This window comes from Aythya ferina (genome assembly GCF_964211825.1).
Source record: "Aythya ferina genome assembly, chromosome: 2".
Lineage (NCBI taxonomy): Eukaryota > Metazoa > Chordata > Aves > Anseriformes > Anatidae > Aythya > Aythya ferina.
Window position 1 is genome coordinate 108,877,383 of NC_140297.1, and position 13,556 is coordinate 108,890,938.

The 13,556-nt window shown below is 40.5% G+C and overlaps 1 protein-coding gene across 7 annotated transcripts in view; it reads right to left on the minus strand.

Annotated features, from left to right (window-relative positions):
- Positions 1-6,739: 6,739 nt before the first annotated feature.
- The window catches only part of LOC311430684 (uncharacterized protein), a 36,104-nt gene continuing 29,287 nt past the window's right edge, over positions 6,740-13,556 (minus strand). For all 7 annotated transcript variants that reach the window (XM_084507501.1, XM_084507506.1, XM_084507505.1 and 4 more), the window contains one exon: positions 6,740-10,320. In XM_084507501.1, the coding sequence (XP_084363627.1) occupies positions 9,748-10,320 (573 nt within the window). In that variant the 3' untranslated portion in view covers positions 6,740-9,747. The remainder of the gene's footprint in view (positions 10,321-13,556) is intronic.

Below are 13,556 nucleotides of genomic sequence, written 5' to 3' on the forward strand. Positions count from 1 at the left end.
CTCCTACCATTTAGCTCTCACTGTAAGAGCAGAGGTAGAGGCAGGCCCTGGAAGCCCAACAGAAGCAGAAATGATCGGGTGAGATGGCACTGAAGTTTCTAGGTTACCAGAAATGAGCTGACTGGATCAGGCACTGGAAGAGCACGGCCTCTATTTGTCCACTGGTCTTTTATTTACATTTTAATTATAGACTGTGGCATGTGGGTGCCATCATGCCTACTTTTAAAGTTTTTATCTCTACAGTTTTTCTTTTTAAATTATTTCACAATGAGACAGAAAGCTTGTTTGGTAAAAGAGTTTTAGGAAAGCAGGTATCAAAAGAGATGCAAACATCAGTGCTTTCTTCTACCAGACTGGCAACTAGGCACTCCCGAGGCAGGGCCCTCTCCATAGTATTTAAATTATCAAGTCAAGATCTGCCAATGATTCCTCATGTTCGAGTTACCAAGGAAGAAGTTTGGAAAAGTAGTTTGAAGACTTTTCCAAAAGTGGTCAATTCCAAGCTAAGCTTTACAGCTTACATCAAAATTACAAGAAAAAAAGCGATAATTTAGCATTTTTGTCTAATGCCTTGTTTTCATAATGGTTTCAATAAACTCCAGTTTTGAAGAAGACAACATACAAGACCAGAGTATAATTACTGCCAAGCAAATGGAAGTAACATCACATTATTTACTGAAATATTTCATTATATATAGATTATTTTTAATATTTTAATGGGTACACATGGACAGGGAATTTAAATGGCAGATAAAAATCAGTAAAATACATACTTGAGGGGAAAAAAAAGTTAGAACCTAGGCCTATCACTTACTGGAATAAGTATATGCATGATGGTGGAATGTGCTGTACTTGTATATTCTGTGCCTAAGTATAAAGTTCATAGGCCTATTTCTGTAGCCAAAACTCTCTTACTGCACATACCGGAGATTTTAGTTTTTATTCCACTCTGGCAAGTCTTCGGCTTACAAGTCTTTGAAGTGACAGCCATCACAGAACCTAGGAGTGCTGTTTGCTCATCACCCTTAGTAAGATTTGGCACAGCGCTGACACATCCTCCCTGGCCTGTCTGGGAGCAAAGTGAGGCCAAGCCACACAGCTTTTTTTTTTTTTTCCTTCGTGCAGAGTTTCCAAGCTGGTACAAGCCTCATCAGCTGTTTTCAAGGGAGCAGAACTTCACAGCTTGAGCACAAGTGCTGGTAAGAATTAGAGCTGGTAATGACTTTGCAGACGGAGGTGGCACACTACAGGGTGTGCAGTGCAGCTCGCTCCACACCTCAGAGCAACACAGAAACCTTCTGTAAGGGTCTCACAAGGGACTACCTGGCAAACTAACCTTTCTGAGATATGGCACATAAAAGTCACCAGAGGTGGCTACGTCAGGATAAACACCCAATGAGCTAATGTGGTACTTCCACAACACCATAAAATTGCCTCTCTCCATCCTGAAGTGTACTTTAGGTCTCCCTCTGAGGGCTGTAGCATATGTTCTTTACTTCACTGACTTTACAACAAAAAAGCACTTTAAAGAAACACAATTTGGTCTCAGGGCCTAATAGAACCTATTTAAAATGCTTATAGAGTCCCCATTAAAGTAGCATCAGATCACCTCACAGTCCTTAATGCATTTCTGTCTAACATGCCTTGGGAACAGAGAGTGATTATCTTCCTTTTTAAAAACAAGTCACAGAGACACAGCCACAGACAAAGTGTGCAAAGACAAAAATTATGTTTTTTAAAGGGAGAAGAATATAGGCACCAGTATGCAATGATGACAGCATGCAAATACCTGCCTCTAAGTGACTTTTCCAAACCGTGAAAGTAGCCTGCTGAGGAACAGAGAGCTGTTGAGTGCTTTTCTTCAAAGAGGAGAGCCGTCCCTCATCTTTAACATAGCCTCTTTCTGCATGCAAGGCACTGAAGTGTTAATCTATTTCATTATCTTTCAGATATGTTGCGCACAATATTATAGGAGACAACAAAAGAATAAGATTGTCCTAAAACATCCCTGCAGAATATTTAAGAACAGAGGCAATGCTGGACAGCTGATACCATTTTGTTTCAAATGGGTAACTTAAAAGGGGAACAAGTCCAGTGCTGATTATTAGTTTGCTGTGGTAACAGGAAAAGGTGATGATAGTAGCAGCTCTTTGGGGTTGGAAAACTTAGATCTGCCTGCTGGCATTGCCAACCACACTAGAAGTGACCTTGGTGCTTGAAAATGCAGCAGGACAGTTCATGTCCTCGTGTCTGTCCTTACAACTTGTACAGCATCTGGAGCAGCAGCACTGGAACAAGGGCACAAGCTAGGGCTGCATCTCCCAAGCCATCAGAGACTAACAGGTACAAGCTGTAGAAGAAAGTTGCCTCTTTTAGACCCTTGACCTAGAATTTTGGTCCATCATCACCTTAATGAAGCAATCCAGCTTTTTAAGTATTCAGGACTAATATGCAGGAACTGTGAGCACACCTTCTTAGCAATGGTCTTTGTAAGGACCTAGTGCCTTGCCTCTGATACAGAGGAATACAACCCCAAATGAATGCCACAGAACGAGTCTGGGATCCATCAGCTGTAGCAGTGCTGTCCCTTCGTAGCACTCTGGCTTGTCCACACTTGACATAGGTGAGCTATTCACTGGTATTCTGGGGTGAAAGGGAAAGGGGCAGGTAATGAACTGTGGAAAGGTCTGCAGCTTCTAGCCCTCACCAGTTCAAAAGGCATTCTGTCCCTCAAATGGGAGAATTTGGTGCAACACCTAAAAGAAGCCACTTCCCTTCTCCCTTTCCATCCATCATTACTCTCTGGGAGAAGCTGGATGACCCCACTGCCACCAGGGTTGCAGCAGTAATTTTGTCACCAATCCTTCCCACGTAGCTGTTTGCCTAATGAAGCTAGTGGAGCTGAGGGGCCTGAAGTCAAAGGAAGCTCACACATTTCAAGTAATTACACATGTAAGGCAATATTATAGTAGTGTTTACCCTATCTTTCATTTCACAAGCAAATTGATTCAGTCCTCTGCTCAAATAAATATTGCATGCTACCTGATAATTCACCAGCAGGATGAACCAATTCTTATATGGGCAGCAGATATTTCAACAGCAATGTATTCCTGAAAGGTGCAGTAGGTAAACACCCAAAGTGTACAGTAGAATATCTTTATTTATAAGGCATGTTTATTTTGCAATTGCAGACAATCTCATTGATGATTTAGACAATCATAGTTTAAGTAACTCTGCCACCACAAGAATAGGATAGAATTATGCTTTCCAGCAAACCTGAACACATACTTTTTTCAATTCCCTCTTCGAGAAATGGTTGGGTAGGAGACAAAGATCTGATTTGGATCAACCATGATTTCCATATTCATCAATACCATTTTACAACTGTGTCTCTTACTGAGATAGAAGTGGCATTTCCAGCACAGTGGAGTTCAGAAATCCCCAGGTACTTCGGTAAATTTGAGATGTCACAACATTAGGAAATTAAGGCATAAGTTATTCAAATTATTTTTTAAATGAATTGCATATTCCTCTACGCAACTGGAATGGTTATCAGCTGAAGGGAAAACAAGGATTACCTCTACCTATTTAGAGGGTAATGTTAGGAATATTTTAGATATTTCTAAAACATTTTTTCTTTAACACAAAAATGGAATACAACTAACAACATTGGGGATGAGGCAGGTTTTATCAGCAGGAGTTTCAAGTGTCCTGGTGGTATCAGTAAGTAGTATGCCCATTTTGAAAATATGCTGTTAAGTACTCCATGTCCTGACATGGGATTGCTTAATCTCTTTTGTTTCCTACCACATGTGATGATAAATTATTTGTATTATACACAGTAAATGGGCACACTATCCAATATGCAGCCTTCTCTTTGAGAGTCTATGGTTGATAAACATAGACAGTACTTGGTCTTCATGACTCTGAAATAGCCATTAATGCACATTTTCTGTATTAAAGTACGGAAGTGGTAGCAGGTCTTGTTCTGTCAAGGAGAGGCCCTTAGAATACTCAGCCATTTCTCCTCTGACAAGGGCTACAACCTAATCAGCCTTTGTTTAAATGAGTAATTCTTTTACAGCACAGAGTGTAAGCAATTACATTACAGGTGCGTGAATCTGCATACTGCAGCAACACAGTGTATATAAATCATCGTGTTTATGCACAACTAAAATACATTACTTCTACACAGCCCTGAGAACTGAGCCAAATGATGAAAAACTGAAATTCTGGTGCAACACATGGAGTAACATATGCACACAGTGTAAAACAGGTGTCCCAGACAGAGAAGGTAACAAGGAAATAGCTGATCTCATCATAGCAGTGATTTAAAGGCATAAGCATGGTAATCAGAGCTGTTTGAAAAGAGAGGTTAGACTGAACCTGCCAGAAGATACCCAAAAAAAATAAAAGTGCAGCAACTGAAGGCATAGCCAAGGAGCTTACCCACAGGCCATGAAAGCAGTGACACCCTAAGGGGGGTTCCCTACCAGAAGTGTTTCTGGTCCAGCATACCCCCCCCACCCTATCTCAGGCACACAGGTTCCTGTAAGGAAGCAGCAATTACCACAAGCAGTGACATCCCTGGTGCCAAGTCGCTGCTTTTAGACATTGCACTACCATGGCTCTTGCATCATTGTGTCCCCAGTGGGCATTACTCCCTCCTTCAGAGACTGGTGGAGCATCGCCTGCCCTCACAGACTGCAGCAGACACCAACTTTCAGCAAGGAGCTGGGATGCTGGCGGCAGCAGCCTAAGTACAGCATCCCTGTAACAGAGCCCAACAACCTCAGGCAGAAGAACATGGCAGAAACATTTCCTCCTCCTCCATCCATTTTGCACTGGCTCCCCTTCCCAGCCACAGTAAGGCAGGGGTATGCTCAGTTGTTCTCTGAGTAGGATTACAGGAACTCTGAGACCTTGTGACAACCCAGTACTCCCATTACAATAGGGGCTATGCAAACCAGAGCAAAATGGGCTTACAAGCAGCAGTTTAACAGTTGCCAAAATGAGCTCAGAGCCCCCATGAGCTCAAAGGGATGATGATTGGTATCCTCCCCTAGAGCAAGAGGCTTTCATTAAAGACTCCTAGGGATAAAGAGAACAGAGCTATTCTTACTCAGCAGTATTCACCACCCAGAACAAGGAACAAAGGGATACAAGCTGGCAATGTCAAGAAGCATCATGGAAGAGGCACAAGTGCAGGAACCCAAGCCAAGCTAGATAAATGCTGTGGAGGGAAAGTAAAACAGGAGCAGCATAGAAAACAAACAGAAAAAGCATTAAAGGAAGGTCCAATAGCAGGGTAACAAAGCAACTTTGGAGACTCTACAATGGGCGAAGATGTGTTTTTATTTTTCTAGATGGACAGTGGAAGAAGGGAGGTAGATTTAAGTATATCTCCTGGGTATAAAGGACCTAAGAAGTGCTGATTTGAGCTGATTTTAAGAACCACCTTCACAAGCACTGCTAACTGCTTTATATGCAGAAAAATTGGTCGGTTAAGCAATGGCTCTCACTTGCAGCTCTTAAAAACCAGCACAGTGCCACTTCAAGTCCTGCAAACAATGAGGGGAGCAGTAGTATTGGGGTGGTGTACAAGCCAAGAGCTAAGATGTGTTTAATACCTTTTTTTTTTCCAGAAAGCATTTTGTTCCCCTCCTGCAGACATAGAAAATATGCTCTAATCTAAATACATAGGTTTTTTAGAGTCTCTTTACGAGACTTATCCTGTATTTCTGCTGCACAGGTCAGTGACTGAAATCCATGGTAGGAAGCCAGCTTCAGAGGTGTTAAGCCTACACAATGCTTGGACTTGAGCCCATCTAGGACTGATTTTGAGAAGGAAACTGCCCAATACAATTATACAAAGTCACTTAGGATTTATGGGCCTGAAGATATGTGCTTTCCTGGCTATAATCCTGAATAACCACTTCCACAAAGAGAATATTTACCAGAGTTTAACAGTCTTCATCCATCTCGAGACTCAAGTACCACAGGTGAGCTATTCTTGGCTATGCAACTGCAGCCATTGAGTTGGGTTTAGGATAAATACGCAAGAATGGATCAGGTGAAGAAATTATTTCAAGGCTAAATTCAGAATGTCTCATGAAGATAAAAAAAATCAAGAATAATAACTTAAGTATGTTTACACACACTCACTGAATTGAGGGGTTATTCCATCCTACCTGCACCAGTAAAACACAAAACAAACAAAAAAAAATGAAGGTTTTTTTTTAATTGTATGGCATACTACAAGCAGAAGCTTTGACTAATAACAGCAGAATATATGCATTAATATGAACTCCAAGAAGAACAAGGAAGAAGAAAGGCAGATTGCTTCTCACCCCCCTCTCCTAAAGCTACCTGCTCCTAGTCACAGGATCAGGCATTTAGGGTACCACAACAAGAAGATCACAGGACTTCACAAAGTGGAGCATGGCATCCTCCTGATATGAGATATAGGTGAAGGATGTGTTTCTGCTGTTGTGTATAGAGCACGTACAGGACTATGGGAAGAAAAAGCCAGCTGGAACAGCTAAAATCTTTATTTTAATTTAGAACATATACAGGACTCTTGCTTAGTTGCATTTAGCCCCCAAAAATGCAACATCCAGAACCAAACTACCCTAGCTGTTCAGACAGTAAGTGCCCATCTGATTAATTGTCTAACAGCACCCAGTAGCACAGCAGAACAGATAGAATAAATACCAGAATAAGGTATTTACAGGACACCTTCAGTTTTTACATCCTGTTTATTAGAACTGCTAGTTTAATACATATCCAATTAAAAAAAAAAAAAAAAAAATCAGCCAAGAAATGAGGAGAAGCTACTGTTAAGGCCTCCTTTCAACTTACTTGGAAAACATTAAAACAGTTCTTTCAAAAAAAAGATCACACAACCAGTGGGTAATATTTAATACAAGTTCTCTCTCACTCTGAAGTTGTACCATTGTTTCAAAAACTCAAGTTACATTAAGCTAAACTCAATTAGAACAAATTAGCAGATTGCATTTATCTTCTACATAAACTACTGGTGCTTGTAAAGCAAATTACTTAAAGTGAAAAAAAATAAGCAAGTTAGCAGCTATAAAGGAAAAAAAAATGTCATGAAAAGAACAGTAAATGCAGGAATCATAAAGAATGACTCAAATTCACTTCTGAACCTAGATTTTAGTGTTGTTTCCCCACAGAAGTCAAAGGGCAATTAATCTGTTTCCTCAGTTCAGTTATTTCATTTTAGAAGCTTTTTCCCACCTGCCCTATCCTCAAAAATACCTAATAATCAACCGTATTTCAATTACTTTCAATAAAAAAAAAACATTAAGTAACAAACACATGGATCCCCATGTCCTAAGCAGAGTACTAACGAAATTTAGGACTTGTTCTCCATCACAAGGCTGAAAATGTTATGACTTGAACAGCATTATAGGAACTCATTTTGAACTGGCTGTCATTAAGGACTAAAGAACTGAATATTTGGTAGGCTTTTTGGTTTAAGTGTTATTTTAAATTATCAAGATAAATTGTAGTGGCATAGCTTAAGTATTTATTTTAATTTAATGTACCAAAACAAGACTACTATACTCTTAAGATAAGTGAAATTAATTACCCTGCAATCATCACAATAATCCTAAAACAGAAATAAACTTAAATTGGAACCTGTAGGCATTAAACACCCAAACGTTTTTGAGCACAGGTTCACCACACATTTGCTACACTCCAGTGCCATCTGTCTATAAAAAGATAATTAACATTTTCAATAAGAACAAATGCAGTTTATTGTAAAGTGTACTTGGTCCTAGGCCATTGAATCCACTTAAATTCATAAGATGAATGACTCTACTGATCCTCTTCTGAATTAGGAAATCATTAAGAAACACTGTTTCCTCAGTGTATTTAAGGCAAAGTTTTCTGGAAAACCGATTCATCCAAAATGTGCTGATATAGAGATGCAGTACTGAAGCCTCACTCTAACTACTCTTCAAAATTAACCTTGAAGCCTTCCTCTAGCATTGAGCAATTTAGCTGCATTTTAAGACCCCAGAGCAGCTGTGAATAACTGCTCTCAAATTTGCATTTAGAAGACCATTTGGGGACAGGCTTTTGAAAGTCCACAACCTTCCGTGGACCGACAAAAAAATAAATGCTCTGCCAAGTGCTGCAACACAAGGCGCCTGACCCAAACCTCAGCACAGAGCACAAAGCGGGTTCATTAAATGCAGAACCTTCCCTTTCCTCCTGCTCAGTGGCAGCCTGGTAGGTTTGTCTCTCCCTCCACTCCCCACCAAAGGGGCACAAATCCAGGTTTATAAGGCCAGTAACAAGCTGGACAGCTTTGCAACAACCTGGTGTTAATTTAATAAAGTGTACCCTAAACACTCTGCCCAAAGCCGTATTCCCACACATCACGTATGGAAGCCAAACACCACATGCTTAATGCTTCTTTTGGGAAAAACTACTTGAGGACACTTCTCTCCCCATATAGGCGTGCATTTTTAAAAGCTTCATCTTTCCTCAGAAAAGGTCAAATACACCTCTTTTCAGTGATCGGCTAAAGCAAATCAGGGATGTGCAGGATTTTCTAGGCATCCTACTGCCTTTACCCATGCTCACTGCCCCCTTTGCAGCCGCCCAAACCTGGAGTGAGCCGCAGGGGCCTCGAAGCAGCTCATTCCCTCGTCCCAGCTGCAGCTGTTTTTCCAGTAGTGCCATCTACTGGCTTCGCCCTGCCATGAGGCTCCGCAGAGAGATTATTTCCCGTGCAGCAGGTAGGGCAGGCTCTGCTTGGGAGCCACAAGCTGTCTGCATGGCTTCAGTGAACAATATGCATAGCAAGGAGGTTTCAGCACCAGCAGTGGTACAAAGCCCTTCATTTCTTCTTGACAGAAGTGAATACAGTGAAGGACAGGACAAAACAGAGCTAACTCATGTATATATTCAAGATTACAACATTACTTCAATTTAGAAGAAAAAAGCTGCTGTGCCTCATTTCCTCTAAGGCGTTTTACAAAAACAGTTCATTATGGATTCCTCTTCCTCTGCTGCCATAACTTAGCAGTTTAGCTGAAGAAAAATACTTTGTATTACAATATTTCTGGAGGGATAAATCGAGCTATTTCCATAAGTCAGACAAAATAATTAAGTAGCTACTATTTGAACTGAAGCACATATTTCACAGACACATGTTAACAACAAAAGTCATACCACTTACAACACAAAATGATTGATTTCTTGTGTCTTTGTCACAGAAATGGCTTGGAGCCTTAAGGTCAGAGCAACTGTGGGGATCAGGAGAGCGGTGGTCTGTAGGCAGTCCTGGGAGAGAGAAGGCAGGCAGGCATAGGAAGGAGCAGAATTAGGGGAAGAGGCAAGGTAGAGTAGGAAAAAGAGAAAGGACTATGGTAGAAGTGTATATCTGGGCAACAGAAGTGTCTGACAACAACTTTGGTGCCAGAGCAGAGCTTCTGCCTGATCCTGTAAGCCCAAACATTTACCTTTCTAGTACACTGGCTCTCACACACCTGCAGTTTAGGTTCTTGTTACTGAATGCTGCGTCCAAACATTTTCCCTCAGAGTTTGTTCTACTTTCAGTTTTATTAGTCTCTTAGAAAGACCATTTTCTGCCAAAGATTAATCCACCATCCATACCCACTATCCAAGCCCAATGCAGCTAAGCACTGCAGTGGCTGCCTTCCTTCCATCACCAAGGGTGGGATCTGTTCACCAAGGACTACAACAGCTTTACTCTGAACTTGTTGGCAGATCAGGTGCACACACTGTTGCTTCAGTTTTCTGCAGTCCATTGTCCGTTACCTTTGCTTTTTCTTGATTCTCTTCCACACTCAACAATGCGTCTGATCTTACTGGCAGCAGAGCAGGCGCTGACTCTGAGCAGATCTCTCCAGCAGCAAGAAAAGTCTCGTCTGTAGCTTCAGGCTGTCCATTCACCTCATTGATTTCTTCCTCTTTACTTGCAATTAAAACCTCAGCAATATTTTCAGATGGTTTGTCATCAGCTGCTACTGGATGTGAGGCAAGGTAACAACTTGCAGCAGCTCCCTCTGTTTCAGTCCCTGCAGCACTACCTGGAGGGTCTTCACTGCTTGTTTCTCCCTTATCTTCTGTCTGCATTTCTTGCTCTTTGCTCTCTTCTGTACCTCTGGAGCCCACATTAATAGAACACTCACAATAGTAGTAACCAGATTCCTGTTTCTTCTTACGCATGGCACAGAGATCAATTTGACTGAAAACCTCTGTGCCAAAAAAACTGTCTTCATATTCTTTATACAGATCCGAACAAATTTTCCTGAAGCCCTAAAATATTGAAAGAGCAATTTATAGTATGTGTATATATACACAAATTATACACACTTCAGAAGAGTACATGACATATCAACTAGTATCTTATGAATTATTTTCTTAAGAAAACTTAGGAAAAATACCCACCAACTCCATTAGGATAGCAATATCTACTGCATTTTGTAGTACCTAAGTTAATACTGATAACACAGTATTGACAGCTGATTATTTTTAAGTTTGTCTTTTTTCTGAATCCCTCACCTACCCTTCTTCCCTCAACAAGCCACAAACACAAAAAAAGAACTAGAGATAAAGCAACAGTTCAATTTAATCGTATTATTGAAAAGCATTCATGTAATTTTTAGATATTTCAAGCAATTTAGCAGTCACAACATTAACTCAGAAACTATTCCTTAGTTTTCTGAATTGCCTTTAGGTGGAAAACTTCCTAAAGTTTTCTTTGCTCAGTTTCTCATCCTGTTGTTACTTCTACAGCCTGAAAAATGCATCTTTTTCCTTGGTGTGCACATGTCACAATAGTAATTAAATTGCATGCTAGAGACAGGTTAGAAATATAGCTGAAAAAGCTGTACAGCTGACATACATCAGTAAAGTATTCAAAAGAAATTTAACAGTGGCTTATTGTGAAAGCAAGCTAGACAAAAAAAAAGCCAGAGCAGCTCTTAAATCATAACTAAACACTGCTAATATCTCAACAGCCAAACACTACAACAGTCACAATATATAAATGGAAGTTTTTACTCCTATAGATGCATTTTGAACTGCTTACATGATCTTTTCAGATTGAAAATTAAAAAAAAAAAAAAAACACAAACTTCCACTGCCAAAATCAAGGCATATCAGAAAGCATTGTAATTTAGGACTGTCAACATGGAAATCATTTCCAAATTGGTGTTTCCCCACAAGACAAGTTCAAGTACAGCAGCACTGACTCAGCTGTACAGAGACCACCAGGGATGGCTGAACAATCCCTACATGTTTCCACCAGCCACAACAGGCTGCCAATTTGAACTAGGGGCTCCCACAAAGCATTTAGCCTGTAACAAAGCTCACATCTGAGGGGCACACACAGAAGTGAAGGACAGATAAATCATTAAGCAACAAGTAACAGTCTCCACCTTCCCTTAAGGAGAGCACACTAACAAGACCCTGAGGAGCCCCTTGCAGCACAGTTCTTTAAGGGAATCTCAATTATTTTCAGCCTTGCCCCCAGATGCTCAGGAGTGCATGTTTAAAAACAATGAGAGGTCTCTTTACAAGCTTCCTTCCTTGTAACAGCCTTTTTGGCAGGTCTCTGCATGAGTAGGCATGCACCATAGGGGAATTGCAAAAGATAACTGTTGTCACTTGAACAGAAACACATGTAAATAGCTTCAAAAAAAAAAATAAAACTTTCAAACCACTTAGACACTGCTGCCCCTCAGAGCAGACCTAATGGCCAAGTCACTTCAAAGTTTAATTGAACAAACTGTACATCTTCTACTGTGCCCCAGAGGTACCCTGGTGGCAGCTAGAGCCAGGCCATTGGTTACACAAGAGACATACATCACTTCTACACCCGCAATAAGTTCTGTTTAAATGCAGAGGTACATTGTGCATTGGCTGCTTTCTGGGTAATTCAGGAGGACAATGGAAATTCAAGTAAGGCCATGTCATTTAAGATAACTTATCAAGTAGCTCCAAGAGGCCAGGTTTAGGACTGCCCTTTCCATTAAAGAGCCAGAATATTTTAATACAAGTGATTTTCATAGGATTGCTGCTCTCAACACCCAGGATGGATAGCAGCTATTTGCAGACCTGCACCAAGTGAATCTACTTTGAGCAGCATAAAAGCAAGAACAAATGCTTTCCCCTTTCAAGTGGTAGCACTTAAAACCCAGCTTTGCTTTGTCATAGGTGAGCGTGGGCAGTGCCCATCACTGGAGACCAACAACCTGCACTGACAACAGCAGTCTGCGTGCTGGAAAAGGCTCCACAATATTGGGTACACATTGAAGTGGATACTCTTAAGGTGAGCTGTTCCCTCTTGGCTCTCTGGAAACACAGGTCAGAACAATTTGAAAAGCCCATATTTTAATATTTATGCCAGAGGTGTCCTACACAATTTGAACCTCAACAATAAACAGAATATACCATTCCTTCAGCAGCTTGTCAAGCTAAATAGTACACAAATAAAGCCCCCTCCAACCTTTTGGGGTCTCTAGACACAAAGTCCAGTGTGCATAATTTCCTGAGCTCAAACTTAAAACATGTAGCAGTTTTAAAGAAGAATGAATCCTCAATACAAACAAGGTTTACAACAACTTCATATGCATCATATATCTTTTATTAAAACGTTCGTGAGAAGTAAAATGTAAGCAGGCAATGCTAGTAATTGTTTCTTGAGCTTCACTGTGGAAGCAGTGAAGTTGCATGAAGTACCTGAATTGCATTCATATTACATGGAAACACTTATTTATGATATACAGCAAGTAATTACAGCCAGTAGATGGCATCATAATAACTAAAACAATATTTTTCTCACACTTGGCATCTTCTAGTATTTAGGAATTTTGGTTTCTCTCCTGCTGTCTTTAAGAACAGGGTATTATAGATTTATAGAGTTTTCCTTCTTTAACCCATTACATTTTGACTCTGGAAAAGACAAAGCAAATACTAAGTATTTTCAATTTGGTATGTCAGATTTCAAACTCATACATTAATATTCTGGTCTGATCTTTGAGGTTAAATCCTGTGTCTGGGGCTGAACATTAACTATGGTGAGATTGTACATGGACATACAGCATCCACATGTGCCCTGATAACTAACTTAACATGCAACCCCATTCTACCTAAATTTCATGGTCATGATGTGTAGAATAGTATTTAGAAGCAACAGGGTTAAGGTGCATACAAATCTGGAGACAGGAATGAACAATACCCTATAGATGAGGAAAGCAGGAGATATTCATAGACTATCTTTAGTAGCCTAGACTTCAGTAATTCTTTTGTCACTGGCTCCTGTAAGAACCTCACAGAGAAGCTGTTGACATATATGGGCTGGATGAGCAGACAGCAAGGTGGATTAAAAACTGTGTGCATGGTTGGATTCAGAGGATCCAGATCTAGCTGGAGACTAGTAAATAGCAGAGTACCCCAGAGATCAATACTGGGTACAGTCCTATTTAACACCTTCATTAGTTATCTGGGTGATGGGGCAAGGCACACCCTCAGAAAGCTTGCAGAGGGCA